This window comes from Lineus longissimus, chromosome 2, assembly GCF_910592395.1.
Source record: "Lineus longissimus chromosome 2, tnLinLong1.2, whole genome shotgun sequence".
Taxonomy (NCBI): Eukaryota; Metazoa; Nemertea; class Pilidiophora; order Heteronemertea; family Lineidae; genus Lineus; species Lineus longissimus.
The window spans coordinates 20,837,794-20,856,859 of record NC_088309.1 but is presented as its reverse complement, the minus strand read 5'-3'; the positions used below and the strand labels follow the sequence as shown (position 1 = coordinate 20,856,859).

At 40.0% G+C, this 19,066-nt stretch overlaps 1 protein-coding gene across 1 annotated transcript; it reads right to left on the bottom strand.

Moving 5' to 3' along the window:
- Positions 1-566: 566 nt before the first annotated feature.
- Positions 567-18,612, bottom strand: LOC135482805 (RNA polymerase II elongation factor ELL2-like). The gene is made up of 11 exons (XM_064763201.1): positions 18,481-18,612; positions 15,303-15,356; positions 14,810-14,934; positions 13,493-13,618; positions 12,061-12,465; positions 8,513-8,583; positions 8,088-8,250; positions 7,754-7,853; positions 7,323-7,543; positions 6,357-6,528; positions 567-5,975 (listed from the first exon to the last, which is right to left on the bottom strand). The coding sequence occupies exons 1-11, from the start codon at positions 18,610-18,612 to the stop codon at positions 5,814-5,816; spliced, it is 1,731 nt and encodes a 576-aa protein (XP_064619271.1). The 3' UTR covers positions 567-5,813.
- Between the last annotated feature and the right edge of the window lie 454 nt (positions 18,613-19,066).

The window sequence follows — 19,066 nt, the reverse complement described above, 5'->3', positions numbered from 1 at the left end:
GAGGATGGTAGGTTGTTCTCCAACAAGAACATGATTGACTTGATGGAGAGCTCCCTATTCAGCAGGGTGTCTCAAAAGACAGTAGGCTGTTCTCTTACAAAGCAAGATGCACTTGATGGATGGAGGGCTCCCTATTCAGGATGTCTCAAAAGACAGTAGGCTGTTCCCCAACAAGGACAAGGTGCACTTGATGGAGGGCTCCCTATTCAGGGTGTCTCCAAAGACAGTAGGCTGTTCTCCAACAAGGACAAGATGCACTTGATGAAGGGCTCCCTATTCAGGGTGTCCCAAAAAACTGTAGGTTGTTCTCCAACAAGGACAAGATGCAGTAAATGAAGGACTCCCTATTCAGGGTGTCTCAAAAGACTGTAGGCTGTTCCCCAACAAGGACAAGGTGCACTTGATGGAGGGCTCGCTATTCAGGGTGTCTCAAAGAGACTGTAGGTTGATGTCATACAAGGGTGAGATGTACCAGAAGAGCTACCTATTCAGGATGTCCCAAAGAAGAAGTAGGTAGTTTCCTTACAAGAGTGAGATGTAAAGGATGAACGGCTAAAGATTTATTTCTTGCTTGCCAGTATTTTTATTTGCACAAAAGGTACAATGACGCATACCTTAAAATAACAGATCAGGTCCATTGCATATTGAGGGTTCAAGACCGGGCTATCACTCGGGCAGAACAAAAGCATAATAAAATGTTCACATTGCCAACACAGGTTCTGAATACACAATTAGTTCAAGCATCTCGAGGGGAAACTTCAGGCAAGAGCCAGGTGGGGCAAAAGAAGTTACACATGTCTACTCACAGTTCATCCCCACTTTTAGGCTTGTATGCTTTCAACAAAAAACCCATTATCCAATAAATTTACAATTGTCTACCTTAACCCTTTCGCTGTCCGTACGTGGTACAATGTACTACCGGGCACTGAAACATCTAGCATAAACCCGATTAGATTGCATGTGTTACAATCAACAGACGACCCTTCAAACTGGAATTTCGTGTTTTAAAGAATTTGCCCAGAAAAATAAGGACTGTCTACAAAGAGAACACAAGTTAACACGACAGAATGCCTTTGGATGTTTGGGTCAAGACAAATGGGTGACATTGAAAACGTCAACATTATATTAACCAAGAAGTGATTTCTGAACTAATGTTTTTGTCACGAGAAACAAGTGACACTAAAAAGAACAACATCTCAACAGTGCCAATGTCCAACAGGTCGAGACAAACGGATGACAATAGAAACATCAACATTAACGTATCTCGTATGATTTCTGAACAACGATAAAGAAAATCAACCTCAGGACCAACAAAGTGTCAGTTCTTTCTGCCCAAATTTAACAAAAGCGTCATAATTTTCAAGCAAATTTGTTTGTTTTCATTACTAACAATACACTGACTGGTGTATACGAATAAGTATTCGGTCTGGACCTACAAAACACAAGTTATCATAGTTTCTGCCTCACATTTTGATACATCTCAAAATCACGTGACATTTCTAAATGCAGCATGACTGATATTAAAATAACATTAAAATATAGACAATGACGAGGTGAACCATATTTGTTATCTTTCTTGAATAAACTTCCAACAAAACCTAATTTAGATGTTGGCCAACTCAAGGCTTCAGGTCAAGTTACGACACATTTTATAGTTTTCATGTATTTACTACATCATACCAAATGCCCATTATCCCACACAAAAAACCACACCATGTTAATAACGGTCAGGTGGCTTAGTAAATGTAGTTTTACAGACATGACAAGGATCAGAGATAGTTGCCACTGCTATAAATATGTGCTTGAAGACACAGCATATGGAACCCATCAAGACAAACGCCAAATTTCAGTGGGTTCTACTTAAAATTCTTAACTTCTTATTGTCTAAAACAAGAGATGATTGCCTTTGATCAAGACAGGTCAAAAGTGAATCGACTACAAACACTTCGACTGAAACACAATGTGGTTATCGAAAAATCACAACTTCATAAGCAAGTTTCTTCATCATAAACCTCAGAGAACAAGCTCCATTGAGTAAAACGATAACACCGAGCGTCACCAAACTAAAACAAAAAATTAAACAATGTCCAATAAAAAGTACAAATCAGTTCTGGGAATGACTGGCTGTGATCACACGAGGTTTTCTGAAGCGAATTGAGTGCTTCCACTGATGTGGTTATCTGCACTGCAGTGTTTTAATCAGTCGAAAAACAAATCTAGCACTTCAACTATTTCAGCTGTTTTCACCAGGCCTATCAAGAGCTAGAGCGTAATCAAAGCACTCACCAGGTGGCCGGCCAATCATGCACTCTTGACACCAGTTATTCACCAGGTCATCAAGCACTTTAGATCTAGCCAGTATAATGGCATCCAACACGTCTTGTATTTCATTCCCTGGCACGAGTCTGATCGGAGTGAAAAAACAACATGTATTCAAACCGCTTAGATTTGGCCATTATGATATCTCATTCACTGGAGATTTGTTGTTTGTCATCTGTTCTTGATATGTGTTTGAGTAACCTTTCACAGCCAATGTGGTCACAGCAGAGATTCCCATACAACTGAAGACTAGGCAGATCTGGACAAACCCCACTCTAAGGGATCAAAAGCTGCCTAAACTACACAATTTGGGTTAGTTTTTTTCTACATGTAAATGTTATGAATATCAACTACGTTTGGGAGCACAAAAATGCAATTTTCCTGAAGTGTTAAGTTTTTTAATCGAATTCAGATGGTCATAATACAAGGCATCTCAGAAAGATCTTCGATTTAGAACCAAACACAGCCGTATCAATCTTTGGATCCGTGAACACATTCTTTACACAACACACTCTGCATGTCCCCAAATCAACAATTTCCTGGACCAACTACATGGAGGGCCTAGTCACATTGTTCAAATGAAACCCGGGGTAGGGGTCACTCCAGATGATATGTGCAGAGCATCTTTGCATCAAAAAATGCGTGACGGGTTGTTTTTTTCATTGGTTTTAACACGATTTAGGGTGCAAATGATTCAGATTTAGAGTGCAAATAATTCACTTGACGCTAAAATATCAAACAGAGCAAGACATTCTAAAGTAATTATGGTAGACATACATTGTATTTGTCAGCCACATTGCTGGATTTGAGCTTGGGACCTAACATCGATTTAAAGGGCTTAAGATCCGTAAACCCTAACAAAAGCTACATGAATGCAGCCACATAAAGACTGGGATCACCTGAACGTATAAAGTGTGAGTGTGTATACCAGTAGGTTATCATCCTTCAAGAATGAAAAGGTGGCAGCACCGAAACCAACTTCCCCAAATGGGAGATAAAACGTCTCATTGCTGCACTGCACACTTCTGCCAAGGTAATCCCAGGTCGAGAGTCATTTATCCTTGTTCAAAGTTACCGTACGCTTCAATATTGGCCATAATTTAAATAATCGAGGCCAGTGTCTGTGGGTTCTTGATCTGGGTTTAAAACACCGCATAGCACACTAAACAACTACATATTCCCAACTGAAAAGGTGATACACATCCTGACAAATGCCAACTGGAAAACGTCCAATTTGGACGAAAATAATTTTGGCTTTAATTTTGGTTTAAATGCAATTTAATTTCTCAATGTTTGGAACTGTAAGTACACGGCGAGTACCTAATTGACAGAAGCTAACAAAAAACCTCAGAAAGTTTCAGCTCGATTTCCTATCTAAACTGAATGGCTGTCAGAAGAAAACTGAAACGTTAAAACAATTTCTGTGTCTATCAATTCAGTCTATTCAACCCTGCCCCTGAATGTACTGGGTTGAACAAAATAAAATCTTCCTGATAGTCAGTTAACACTGATAACCCACTCTTTTGAGAGAAACAGCCAAATATTGTCTTTTGAAAATAAATAACAAGATTTTCTTGAAATCCATTAAGCGACTTCTATCATGGGCTGAGAAGAGTAAAGATTTATACCGTATAAACTGTAACATAAATTTGTAGGCGCTCCTCATATTTTCTACCAGTTCCGCCAAAGCTGTGTTGTCTTCTGCTACCAAACTTTGATACGCAACATTCAACAAGATATTTATCAGGTTTTCAAATTATAGAGGAATTCGCTAAGCAATATACAGAAAGCAGGTAAATAAATAGATATCCTTATACCAAGGTTTTCATTTTTTTCAATTTTTTTAATGAGACTCTTTTCTCATTTTACTCGTCAACCCGATATCCAGTTTCATAAATCATACTCTTCGATTTTGATTCTGCTGCTTATGCTACAAAATTGCTTATACAGTGACTCGCAATAGATGAGATTGCACGATTAACAATTCAAGTCCATGCATTTGTCTTGAATAAGTACAATATTCCTCGTCGGAGTGCAGCACCTGCGATGTCTCATCTCATCTCAAATACGATGTGTCATGGTGCAAGATGTTGTGAGTTTACGTTGTCAGGAGCTGCACTCGTGCAAAGGAATACAATCTCATACCATCAGAAGTTGCAATGATTATAAAGATGAGATATTTATACACAATGAGGTGAGTGAAATAAACACATGTAGTTTCACCACAGGAGTTTAGCCAGAGTGCTGTTATAGTCCTATAACGAAAGTCACAGCCTCTACTTTTCAAATAACACTACAGGTATAGGCTAATACCCCCCCCCCTTGCATCAATAAAACAAAATGATTGATGCAGTTTTATGTCAGATAAAGATGAATTAAGGCCTCTCCCAGGGTTGACGTATGTTGATATATCTTTTATTATCTGTTTTTAGGCGACCATACGCATGATTAGCAATGCAAACAAATGTAATTATCTGCCTCATTACATTATGGATGTCTGCTTCATAATATCATGAATAAATGTCACTTTCTGCTCCATTTAATTTGGCAGCACCTGGTTCCTGCATCACAGCCTGTTATATGTTTTGAAACATAACAAACTACAATGTACTCTTGAGCAATATCTAAGTCAGCTTATTAGAATCACAAAACATTTGATATGGCATCTATCCAACGCTTTTATGACCCTAATTGCTTTTCCAGATGTAAACCGTCATTTACTTTTGAATATATAACATGTACCCTGATGTTGTTTTGGAGGACCCTACACAACCTGGAGAATTTGGACCACGTTTCCCGAGTGATCTAATTCAGTATTTTCTCTCAGTTACGTTAAAACTCGGGACTAGGGATGACATTTCCAGTAAATCTGACAGAACAGAGGCATGCCCTCGGGAAATGTGGTGCAGATTCACCAGGGTGATACTGATGTCAAAAAGCCCAAAAGAGATAGTGAAGCATTCAGACATAGCAAGTATAAACCACAAAAACGATCCTAATTTTGAAGGTGCGGTTTCTTCCTGGACATTGTTAACATCCGTCCCACAGGCAATCAGAAATAAAAATAAGCTGTAATGTAGTTATTAGGTACGCAAGTGCGACAAGACTAGTATGCACGGGGTTTGTTTACCTGGCTATACAACAGCATTGTTTAAATTGGTATTCAGTAGGAATATTTGCTATCGGAACGTAGCACCAAGAAATATAAAATCGACTGTGGGAATGCAAAAAAATTGTTTGATTAAAATCCAAGTATGGATATCACCATATCTTAAGGTGAACTGAATACACCGGAGCCAATCAACCTCATACATATCAGGCTCTTTTTGACAGGTTACCACACTGGGAGTTCAAGGGAGAAACCACACCACAAAGCTGTATCAATCAAGTCAACAAATATATAAATACACTGTACATTAAATACATATCTACAAAAGAGACCGGATCAAATACCCACAGACACTGACTCAACAAATACCTATTAATTTAATATGCTATGAATCATGTACTTGTAATTGTAACTGGTCGTATTCTAAAATAAGTTTCTTAATATGCGCTAGTTTTTTGTGGAGGTATTCCAGGCGGCGCTTTTTCTTGACGTATTTTGGATCGCTCTTCAACGTCTTGTATTCATGGAGTATCTTATTCTTGATATTCTGAAAATGAAACAGCAAAAGATTATTCACAACTACTACTAAAGTATCTGCCAGAAGACAAACAGGAACAAGGTTTCCTAATTTATGGAGCCAAAATGAACATCAAAGCTGCCTATTGGACCAAGCAGCAGGAAGAGCACCGGAAATATGATGCTAACACCTGCTACAGCAGACTGACAGGAAGGGAGCAGGTGACCATTATTCCTACCTACCGCCCACAACAGATTCTGACAACACCAGTTCAACAAGTTCTGAATTGGAGAGAGTAACATTTACCCAAGCAACATGGCCCCAATGACCGTGGAACACATTTTTGGCAAATTTTGAATGCTTAACGGGCCTCAGATTTACTGAGTAATAGGAATTGACACCAAAACTCACCTCAAAATCTTTACTTCCCTCTGGAGCTTTTCGATAGAGCACTTCGAGATGAGTGAACTTCTTCGATACCTGTTCCACACCCGCATGATTGTGGCGATACTCTTCATATTCTGAATTGAAATCAGCTTTGTACTTCTGGCGCTGCTCATTGGAGCGGATCACAGTATAACGACTGAAACAAATAACAGACACATTATATCACTTGTGACCTTAGGCAAGTCACTTGATGAGGGACTTCATGGCCAAACGGTGGCAGTAATAGTTAGTGGTCCAATGCAATACAGAACCTTTTGTGGAAGAAATTGACATGGGCTTGAAATGTTTTGTGAAGTAGGCCGCTTACGTACTTCTGCTGCCTACCGGTAATAAAGCTAGACATGTCAAGTTGTCCAAATTGATTATTCCTTTCAAAGGAAAAATCACACTTTCAACTCATCATGAAAATGTTAGCTTTATTATTAAAAAAAACCTTAGATATTGATTAATTTCAGTAGTTTACAAGTGTCGATAACTCTATCATTTCTCCACACGCACACAGAAATACCACGCACACATGATGACAAAGGAGATTCGATGAATAGCAAAAATGATACCTCGGGCAATCACCTTATTCCTGCAACCAATACAATAACTGCAGTCTGCATCAGATTCTTATGTAAAGGCTGCAAGCTTTTGTTTATACACAAGTTAGAGTGAACTCTTTCAAAGACAAAACGAACAAGAAGGACTCAGAACTGTAGACAGTTCCTGTGCTACAGGGTGAATTGGGATTTTACCAGCAATTTTATACCTACATGTAACACACCAACTGTTTGTGGGTATACTTTCTGATGACCTTATAACACGCTATGAAAAACGCCTTTTCATTCGTGATTGTCGCCATTTGTGGATAAGATAACTTAAACTATATAGTAACTTAAACTCATTCCAAGTTTCTTCAGACTACTACAAAATGGTCTTACTTACTTGACATAGTCTGGAGTGTCAGAAGTCGACGTAGCCAAACTATCGGGACTCGTATTCCCTATCACAAGATGATTCTCTTTCCTCGACTGACTTGAGTCAGCGTCCTGTTTGATTGTGCCATTATGGTGGGCCTTTCGGTTGGAAGAATCGACTAGTTTTGTCTCCGTCAACTTGGCCTTTTTCACGGGTACACTGCTATCTTCACTGGTACTCGGCCGTTTCTAAAAGACACCAATAAAAACATACAATGTAGATTCTTCAAACTCTGTGCTTATGTAATGCAGTTAAGCATGAACCATTAACTTCAGCTTCAAACATGATACCTAGCCTACCACCAATTTGAAATGAGCAAATTTATCAACTTTCAGCTTTGTGAAGATTTCCCGGTTTACAGAACTCGTTATACTAACAGGACGTGGGTGACCTCTTACCTGCGAATGTTGAGAGTTTTGGGAATTCTGAGAGCTCGACGGACTGGTAGACTGAACGGGGGAAATGTTCGGAGAATGAGTGGGAGTGCTTGGAAGTCGCCTGAAATAGTAGGAGATATTTGTCATCCACCTCATGTAGAAAACAGCATGCCAATTTGTTAAAATCACCCATAAGACAAAGGGCAATGCTTAAGTCCCTGCAAAGTTTCTTTGCAATGGTCATACAAAACATGTCGTCTCTGTATTGTGGTCAAACTATGGCTTCGACCAATGAACACGTCACATCTGCGTGAATGTTTATTAACCCCAGACATTTCATGACGTAGATACTTACTTCTGTAACAGCTGTCTGTCATTGTCAGTATAAGCGGGCCAATCCATGCGGACTTCGCTATACATGTGTTTGGCGAGGTTGAACGTGTTATCGCGGGGATTCATGGCGGCGACCTGCTGCAGGATCGTCCCCAATGAGTTCCGGTCTTTTTCTTTGATGCCATCTAAAAAGAACACATGACTTGAATTATTACCGAAATAATATCAGGCAAAATGATATCAACACTGTTCATTTTGGCCACTATTTTTATCAGTGTAAAAGGTTTACAGGACTGGGCTTGGATGGTCAAATGTTATCAGCAATATTGATGGTGTTAAGTCCTCACATACAGAGTAGCAGAAGGCATTCACAGCATAAATGTGTAGCAGGAGGCGTGTATAGCAGAAATGTGAACAGAACGATAAGGTTGAACACGTTGAACTCACCTCTATGTAGCCTTGCGAGGAGCTCTGGCTTCTTGTAGGGCCGCACCGCTAATAGATGGATTATTCGATCTCTGTGAAACACGCAAAGAAGACATTTTAAGAAACCTGACAGTGTCTCACGTAATCACATGGTGTCAAATTCAGAACTAGAGACCTTGAACTTTTTTGAAAATCAAAGTCGTCTCCACCTGTACCGGCTGGAATTAAATGCGAGATTAGAAGGAACAAAGTTTGATCATAATCAAACTCAGTGATCACCACTACCAGTTTTACCTGCCAACGAGAGATCTTTTAGTCACACAAAGCAGTGTTTACAGTTGCAGCGATTTAAAATCGCTTGTTTGCACAGCGCTTAACCTGACATACATTGATGCAACGACACACACACACACACACGCACACACAATGCACTGATTTAACAGGAACAAGCATTACACACAGAACGAAAATGTTACAAAACTAGGTAACGCACGTGCAAATATATAGTGAGACAAGACAGAAAATTACCTAAGACTGGAACATCCCATATTTACTAAAGAAATTGGAGTTCAGCCAAGCATAGCTGCCTGTCGTCTGCTTATGCTAATATTAATTTCATCCCTCAAAGTACACACTTATGACATTCAACACTCAGAGTTATTGATTTCAACGCTGAGTCGAGGTTCTAGTAAATAGTACTGGTAATCAGATCAAATAACAGTTGATCCACCCTGAAGGTACGCAGGCTTAATGTGCCGCGGGCAGTTATAATTTCTGCTGAGTATGCGATTGTCAGAACTTTATAATCATTGTCAATATAGAGTTGTATTGTATTGTATAATCCTTTGAAATATCGTTTTGCGGGAGTGGATTGCCTGCGGCAAAACCAGCCACCTCTAAACACACTTTATGAGAACAGTTGAATTCAAACATTCTCTCACTGGTGGAAGAAACCCTGGATATTGATCCAACTATCATCATAGTCAGCAAAACTGGAAAAAAATAAGCAGGTGGTAGACACGGTGGCGCACACGCAAATATTAGTTCAACAATATTTTAATATTTACCAACCAGAACAGACAAAAGCATAAAATGGTGGCATTAAATCATACTGATGTGATCCGGCTTTGTTTTTAAGGAAGTTCTTGGAGTTGTGCAGAAGAGCATATTTTTGGGAAAAAATTAAAAAATGCAGTAGAACCCTCTGTCAGCAGGACACTTTCTCCATAAGGACACTGACTTGAGTTTGAAATTGGCCCCTGTCTGTTGAATTTGACCTCTGTTAGTGTAACAGGACACCCCTCTATGGACGTCATTTGTCAGATTGAAAAGTTCCCTTTATAGTAAAAAAGTAAAGTTTGTTTATTATAGTGTCACCCCTAATGAAAGGGCCAGCCAGCTTTTTGGCTTATGAGACACTCTTCACTTCCAAACTCCTATCTCTAATGCCAGGCGCCTGGCGAGAAGGCAGTTTGTACCCTATATTTAACTAGCTGGCGGCTAACCAACCGGCCGCATCGGAAAGAGGTTACCAGCGGGCCTCGAACCTTCGACCTTCCGTTCACGAGGCGGGCGCCTTAACCACTAGGCCGTCGAGATCAGTATTTATAGAACGGTTCTATATATTTATAGAACGGTTATACTGCAGAAGGGAACACAAAATGAATTTGAGAGCTTTCATACAGCTTTGATGAAGTACTGTTGGTATGTAAACATGGGACAATTCCTATTCTAGATGTTCAGGCAGAGTTTAAAACCAGCTGTACATCCCAGGTTAGGAGGGACTGATGCAGCATTGAAGGATGACTGAAGGGTCATCCTAGCAGACAGATGCAGGATGAGTGTGCTGCCATAATGAATGCAGAACAGAGCCTTTAGATATATTAGATGTGCAAAAAAACAAACAAGACATATAGCTTTGAACTGGACATGGGGTTACATTTTACTTTAAGCAGTGGTCCCATTGCCGGAGACCACTTCTCCGCAGTTGCTGATAGAATCTAAATGCCAGGTGATTGGGGGCACATACTGAGCAACTGTTAGGGACAAATCATGTTCGGTATGGTCCAACATTATGATTATTCAATGCACTTGGTTTTTATGTGTTAGTGCAAGCCAACGCACATCCAGCATGTCCAGTATTTGCTAGTGGAGAGCACAAGCTGGGGCCGAGAACCCAGACGCATTTACCATGTTTACCCCCCCCGTGGGCTCATTAGCCTTTTCATGGCACAAGCACTTTTATTTACTTTTGTTTTAGGCCTCCCAGGCCACATAACCCCTGTGGATATCAGTGCAATTTAGTTTTATACCTCGATCAGCAATATGTTTTTGAGCTCATTTGCCCACTCCTGCTTACATTGCAGCTGATCGAATTGGCACCAAATTGCAATTCACTTAAACAACAGCTGGACAGAATCTTTGCAAATATATACTGGTATAGGCCTTAGAAGTAATACAGAAAATTACTTTTTGATAAATACAAGCATAATCAGTCGCAAGTAATCATTAGGTTAATAATGGTAGGCCACTTTGTTACACCTAATTATAAGCATTACGGTGAAAGACAACTGGCAGCTGAAAAATATGTGACCCAGTCCAGCTCGGGGCTTACCAGATGAAAACATTTATGATGCAACAAATTATAACTTTTTTCCAGTCTACAGGTTCTGGTTCAGGAACAACCGCAAATTTCCATCACTTTCCAGCTGAACTCATTCTAGAATGAGTTTTTCACAAGAGGTGATATACGTCCACATTGCTTGGGGGCTCTGAAGCGCGGCCTACAAGTTGGATTTCTTTCAATTTGGGTTTTCATTGATCTTAGCTTCACGACCAAGGTTCAGCAGTGTCAGTGCAGAAATTAGAAAACTCTCTGCATTGCTGAAATTATTTTGCCTCTGATGACCCATTTCTGGAGAACTTGTGGGCTCAGGGATCAGCCAGTAACACAAAACTGGCCTAAAATGGCCAACTCCTTAATTTCTTCAGAAAGGTTTCTGAATAAGGCTGGGAAATGACTGTAAAATGCTTTGAGACAGTCTAGTTATACAGTATAAGAGTGCTATTTTCAAAGCACTTACACCTAATTTTTTCTATTTGAAAAAGAATTCACAGAACTCACAGCAGTTTAAAACAAAATTCTCGTTTTCGCTAATACAGCGCGGTGAAACTCATCCTATGAAAGTTGACGGATAATAGGAGAACAAAGTGGCTTTGTCTAATTCATTAAGCCAATCTAGCTAAGATCATATTCCACATAGTGAATCAAAATAAACACCTCTCAATAATGGTTTCGTATTGCAAGTATAATTACTGAGGATGGGTTTACTCGCAGCATCGGTGAGAGAAAATGATGTTAACCCTTCCTGACAACAGTGCGACAAATTGGTCTTGGTTTAACAATAATTGAGTGACAATAACATGGCAAGTTTACTCCCGTCATCAACGTTTATAAGGGAACATCTCTAAGTTACTTGATGCCCTTTTTACGGAGAAAAGAGGCCAAATGTCAGCCCTTATCTTGATTATCTGCGAGATCTCAAGAATGACGAGAAAAAAAGACTTACCTATAGGGTTTATTGAGTACACTAGAACTTGGCAGCTGTTTGTTATTTTGTGAATTCGAGATGAGACGATTGGCACCAGTTTGATTGAGAACATTCTTGTTCATAGCCTGATTTTGGATGTTTCTATTTGGAGCAGGATTTAGCACCGTCTTGTTTGTAGGTTGGGCTGGTTTTTTTGACAGTGATGCGGGCATGGACCTCTGCAGTGGAGCAACATTTGCAGTAGGTCTCTGGGTAGCATTTGGCGGGGTAGACACCTTCGCCATGCTTGGAAGATTCGTTACACTTCTCGCGGCAGGTGGAGTATTATCTTGAGAAAGTTCAGGCAGTCTTAGATCACTTGTTTTCAACACTTTTTTGACACGTTTACTTCTGTACTGGCTTCCGGGTTTAATTTCTTTGGTGCTGGAATAAAGAAAAGATCACCATAAGAAAGATGTTTCAAGATGATTTTCAGTGGACAAACTAACTTCCTTGATGTATCAAAGGGTTCTTCACATGAGCTCTCTCACCGGCAGCCAATGCCATTCATGCGGCCCCCTCTACTACTGATACAAAGCAATAAACAGGCAATTTCAAGAGAAAACGGGCTCCTGATTTTTTGTATTATCACATTTCTGTTCAACTCAGCAAGGTATGAGGACAATTTGCTATGTCTCTTTCCTGAACTGTTTTGGGATAGCTGAATGGAGGGGGATTTGGACACTTTAAGAACAGAATGACATTCCACAGGGACAAAACATGCGTCACATCATTTCCTTTGATTATGATGGGAATATTCAGTTACACTTTTTGGTGGATACTGTGAAAGGCAGTATTTTAATGGATCCATTTCATCAAAGGGGTTTTTAACTGACTGAGATGACTGAGCGATCAGTGTGCTATACTGACGCAGCTAAAAAATAAGGAACTACGTCATAATCTAAAGCGTTTTTACCACTCTGGATCGCGTAACTTGGGGAAGTAACATGCTCAAAAGGCCGGATATCAATGCAACGAAGCTGAGAGCTTGTCATTTTAGGAAAGTAAAATGAACCAAATACCCCCCACCCACATGTGAATCTTGACCAGGGGGTAATTTTTACCACTCAACACTGAAAACACATCAAAATTCAATAAAGTGACGGAAATTACATGGAAAATCCCCCTTTCTAAGAACGATGGGAGGCACCTAGCATTTTCTCCAGGAAATATACGTACCAGAGATCAACGTTGGATAAGGATTGTTGCAACAGGGCAATCATAGGCGAAAAGGTTAAAAGCATAGTAATGCTCATAGGTGCTAGTGTACCTCTTCTTCAAAAGGATTGTGTTCGTGATGAATTAATAAACTATTACATGAACTCCCACTTAGCACCTTTCTGTATGAGATTTTCCTAGCGTTAATATTTTAAAAGTGATATCCATTTCCATGGGTTTTCTCTCCCCTTACCAGATATTTTTGTGGGCTTCCTCCGCCTGTGCCATTTTCTGACGTGTTTGCTTATAGACATCTTCAGCGGCTAGCACCTGTATTTTATGCACCATACTACCAATGAGCTCAAGTTCATTGTCCAAACTGAAAAGGAAGAGGCATCGTTGAATTATACTATTGTTAGCAAGAATTAATAAAGACTCGTCTTTTATTTTTAAACCTAATATTATGACCATAAAGACAGTTGTATCGCTCTCAATATCCCTAGTTCAAATGTACTCTAAATTTGCCTGATATCATTTCCCTTGACTTGCACTCCATTCAAGAGTAAAAAGGACTCCTGCAGAAACTGAGATGGTAATCTACACCTACACATTTGAGAAACTGTACACCATAAAATGTTTTCCTTAATACAGCCAGAAACATAAATGGTGATTCCAAATATCACTGCATCAGTCAGTCATACAGGGTTAAGATGAGAAAAGAATAACCCAGACTAAATATAATGGGGTGATTATACCCCGCTGTCGGTGTTTGACATCACTGTGAAGAGCTTCCATGGAAACGCCACAAGCCACGCTGCAACAACTTGTTTCTTTTCTGTAATCAATCAATATCAACAGCAACTACCTTATAGACATTGCCATGATAGCAGTAGACAACAAGATGCCTAGAAGCAACTAAAATCCCCCCCCCCCGGCACCAGGATATCGTTAAAATACCCCCATCAAATGGATTTATTCGATAACTGTGAACATTTTTTAATTCAAGAACAATATAAATTTTCTGGTGCGTTTGTTCTAAGTTTTACAAAGGACTCGAAATAACTAATGCGATAAGAAATTCAATATGTCGCCCGAGGGAAATTTCTCCAAAACCGTTTGCAAAGTTTCGATTTGACAAGTACTTTTAATCCAAAAGAATAACAAGAACCATTCCAAAGTAGAAAGAACAGTATAAGGCAAACCCGAAACATTTGCAGAGTTTGCCAAATTTGCTGATTTCTCTGTTAAAACTGGTATTTTGGACATACATGAAATAGGCAAAAAGAACACACGTACCCAAAGCCCTTAGTTCGCTATTAAACCATATTTTTCCCCAATTTAGATTTCATTTCAGTTTTTTCCAGATTGGCAGCAAAATCTGTCTGGTGTTCTTACAGTAAATCTCTTACCAATCCATAAATCTGCCAGGGTGCCAATTGTTTTGTCCAGAACCAAAACTGAAGAAGATTACTTTGTTGTTTGCTGGGGCCAGATAAAAACATACTGGAGAACACTGCAATCTCTTTCCACAACGCCTTGACAATCAAATGACATTTCTGACTAGACGAACCTGTTTGTATCCTGCTGAACACAGTCAAAGCTGCCATTAGGATCTCCAGGCAGCTGAGACAGGTTCAGCTTATATGCCGTCACGCCACTCTCATTATTGGAAGACCGACATGGAATCTGGAGAACCTATAAAGAATGAAAAAAGACAATCAGAGGTTTTTCTTTGTTGCATACCGCCTCCTACACACGTAGTTATGACAGGGTGAAAAAATAGCAGTGGTTTTGAATTATATTTAGTCACAATGTACTCAGCCAGACAGGATGTCCGAATATTTTATAAAGGATGTGTTTGAAATGTATCATCCTTCTTTGAAATTCAGATATTTTACCTGGCATTTTAAAAGGCAGGAGACTTGCAATCTAAGATCTGTGGTTCAAATTCAAGTCCAGGCAACTGGACCTTTTCTTGTGATGGCACATCATCATATATTGAAGTCAGAAGGGCATCCTGATCACCACTGAAACATTGATTCTAACAATTTTGAAATACTTACCCCAGTATTTCCCCCCAACCGAATGCTCGGTTTTTCCTTGGAAGTCCTCAGACTCTGAAGAGAAATTGAAAAGAAAAGAAAAGTCAATCAGAGAGTGTTTAGATGCAGATAAGACCCAACCTAGATTCTGCCACGATGATATTGTGACGTCACGATATCTCCAGTCACTGGCGCTCACACAGGCTGGGCTTTGGGGTGCAGGAGCCAGGGGGGGTGGGGGGGCCATAAACTCTGAAATATGAACTTTTTCTCCGATACTTGGAGCCATCCATGTGCATATAGATGTAATCGCAAATAATGGACAGATGACCTGACAAAAAACAGTGACAGTCAATCTAATGTCATCCTATACCTGCCCCAAATAATCTCACAACATAATGCCACATGCCAAGTCGGACAGGAGATTACACTGTACAAATTTACAAAACACAAAAACAGATACATGTTGATATTGGATGTCTATTATTCGGAAAAAATGGCAAGCTCGCTGCCGCAGTCAACATGGGATGATCATAATTAGGTAATATGACAACATGGTGACGTTCATCATTGGCTTGACTGATATACGCAGTATTCTAAGAGAACTGATGACAACTTTGATGATGATGATGATATGATATTGATACAGCACTGAAAGTTCAATACACCAACTCGGATGTCATGCATGTCTTATCAACTTGTCTGCATGATCATGTTTTGTGGGTATTCACTGTGTACAAGCATACAATGCTATACAAGCCAGAAGAAGCTTGGTTCTGTTGAGCATATTTTTTTAATGAAGGGACTTAGTCAATATCACCTGGGCACGTTTTTTTCTCAGCTATATACCAGCAGCATTTTCATGTGGACTTCTCTCCATTATTTATGTGGCCATCGGACTTTCTTCCTGTCTGTATACATGGTATGCTTGCGAGGTGCATGGTATTATAAGCCAGATATAAAGGGAACAGTTGTATACTGACTGAGCTTTCATTCAATATCTCAGATGATATTTTTATAGTGGTTGATCAATGGTCTGGTGTTTGGTACATCTGAGAAGGTCACCATAACCTTAACCATGTCCACTATGACTAAGAGCACAGCCACTGCCAGAGTTTATTGAGAACCAACATGTCACCTTACATGGCTTATATATAGTTGGGTTTCCTTTAGGCACTCTGGCTTTTCTCTCTTTCAAATATCAAAAGGCCATCTCCATTTACAGACTTATATGTTTTAAAATGATGTCTAGTACTGTCAAGCAGGCAGCCCATTATGCTTTATCAGCAAACCCAGCAGTAGCGCAGGGGTTAAGCCACAGTTGATTAAGTAGAAACCACAGGAAGAGTGTCAACACAATTCAAACAGCGAATCAGCAGACACCACCCAAAGCAGTCTTCATCAGTCTCAAAGGAATTGAAAGGGAGGGAGTTGCTTCTCTTTCACCAAGAGCAATTTTTCTTTTTGGAGCAGTCTTGTTGATCAAAGAGGATCAAACTGATGTAACTCGCTGCAAAGCTCCATTCATGTTTCATAGGAGGTGTGTAATACTCACCTAGGGATACAGACCCAAGGATGGCTTAGAACTGATTCATTGAGTCTGACTAATCCATCTTAATGTCTTAGACAGCTAATTGAAAAATATAGTCTGTTCATGCCAATGAACTTGCTGCAATCAGTTGGGTATGTTAAGCAGTTATTCAGTTCTTGGAATGTTTCAAAAACGTTGAAGTTTGAAGTCCTCATCCACATCAAAAAACTTTTATTTAGTACCAGTAAAATAGCATAAATCTGGATTGCGATAAGTCAACTTTCCAATATATAACCATACAAATATTCATACAGATATTCAAGTGAGAGATGGTTCATATATCTTGCGCTCACATAGGATGGAACAAGAAAACTTAAGTTGGCAATTACAATTTGTGCAAGACTACTACCTTGAAGGTTGTATGCATGGCCACACATGAATGACCTGGCCCCATTTTGGACTTATTATTATTTATTATATTGACATGACACTATCACAAGCATGACAAGATGACAATTTATGTTCACAGTTGACCTATGTAAGTCTCATGCCTACATTGTGAACTAAATTGTCAAAAACCTGCACAGCGGGCTTTTCCTGCCACATAGTCACATAATGTGGAGAATTCCTGTGTAGGTTTCACATTGAGAGCCTTAAATTTTTCTTATGGTATATTTTCATCACATTGTCATTGAGTGGACAGAGCCATTTTTTTCAAAAAAGATTCCATTCCACTGAAGCTTGTGTATTGAGAGATGCAGGGCGGAGTAGTCAGGGGACTGAACACTCGGGCTGGCCCATGATGCAGACAGTTTCGACAACTTTTGTATAAAGGGCACTGACCAATCATACGTTTCATCAGGAACGAAGGGTCACAGTGGCTTCTGGCAATGTCAAGTCACATCTTGGCTGTAGGCCTTTTGCCTGTGTTGAGCATTTGTTTTGTCTGGGCTCTGGTTCGTCTTCACAAGCTTCAGCAGCTAGGTCTAAGCCTACTCTTCACAGTCATCATTTCTGTCAACTCCAGTCCTTTAATAGTGAAATGACTGTGACTAAGGGCAAACATTTGCCAACTTTCAGAACTGCATTCCTCCTGTGCCAAAATGAAATTTTTGTGATTGCAAGACTACCGTAGATGGATCGATCCCTGGCATGCATCACACATACATGCGCTGCAAGACCAGTAGTCATTTAAATGATGAGGATGCAAGGGCCTGACGACAAGGAACAACCGAAAACACAAACATATGGAACACAACACAATCTGCAGAGCAAGCAAAAATTTGCCAGACTTCTACACTGGCTTCTATACACACACTATAGTACAGTCATTTGTATATTGAAATGTTCCCATTCAAAGCAGCTGTTCTCGAAATATTTGAATGAAGACATTATCAAATGTTTAGAAAAGGTGCTTGCAACGAACATTAGGAAAAATAAAGATATTCAGTTCAGTTTTTTAGCAAACGGAACAGCAGTTTCTGTACTTCCATTTTTGGTAACATTCTCTGCAAAACGTCTCACCTCCACTACATTCGTTGTACATCGTGTGTGTTTTATACACATACAATGTATGTAGCTACAGCACGGCTCGGCAGCATACGGAAAATTAGACCCCAAGATCAACACCAAAATACGGGTGAACTACACCATGAAATATCACCATACCTTGTTAGACTGGTATTCATCTATTGCTTTCAGGGCAGAATCCGTTAATTTGAGATATACCACAGTTTTTCCATGGCTTGCAGCTGTTTTTGAAGACAGCCCATATTGATGCCCCTCCACCAGCGTCGCCATGTTTCGCTCCGCTGCCGTACCGTGCATTCGGCTCCGCTCGGGTACAATCGGTGCGACTCGGTTGACACAGATTACTGGAACTGCCACTGGAACCCCACTGGAATGAGGAATACCAGAAGTACTGTCATTCTTGGGAACAAATGATCTGCCCAATGGAACAGTTCGTCCATTTATAAACGGGCAATCAGAAGAAAGGGGAAAGAAAAGGGTAGAAACCGAAACTTATCCTATTCGTCATAGACTCGTTCCCGGGATTCGTTCACCAATCATTTCAGCAGCTCGAGGCCGATACACCCCATCTGAAGTGTAGAAACCCATCCAGAGATCAGGCGTTTTTTGCTCCGGCGGAGTTATTGAAAACTACTGGTTAATGCCTCTCGGGGTGGGTGAAACCATGATTAAGAGAAACTGAAAACCCGAGCGGAATGTGGAATAAAGTAAGAAAAGCGTCTTT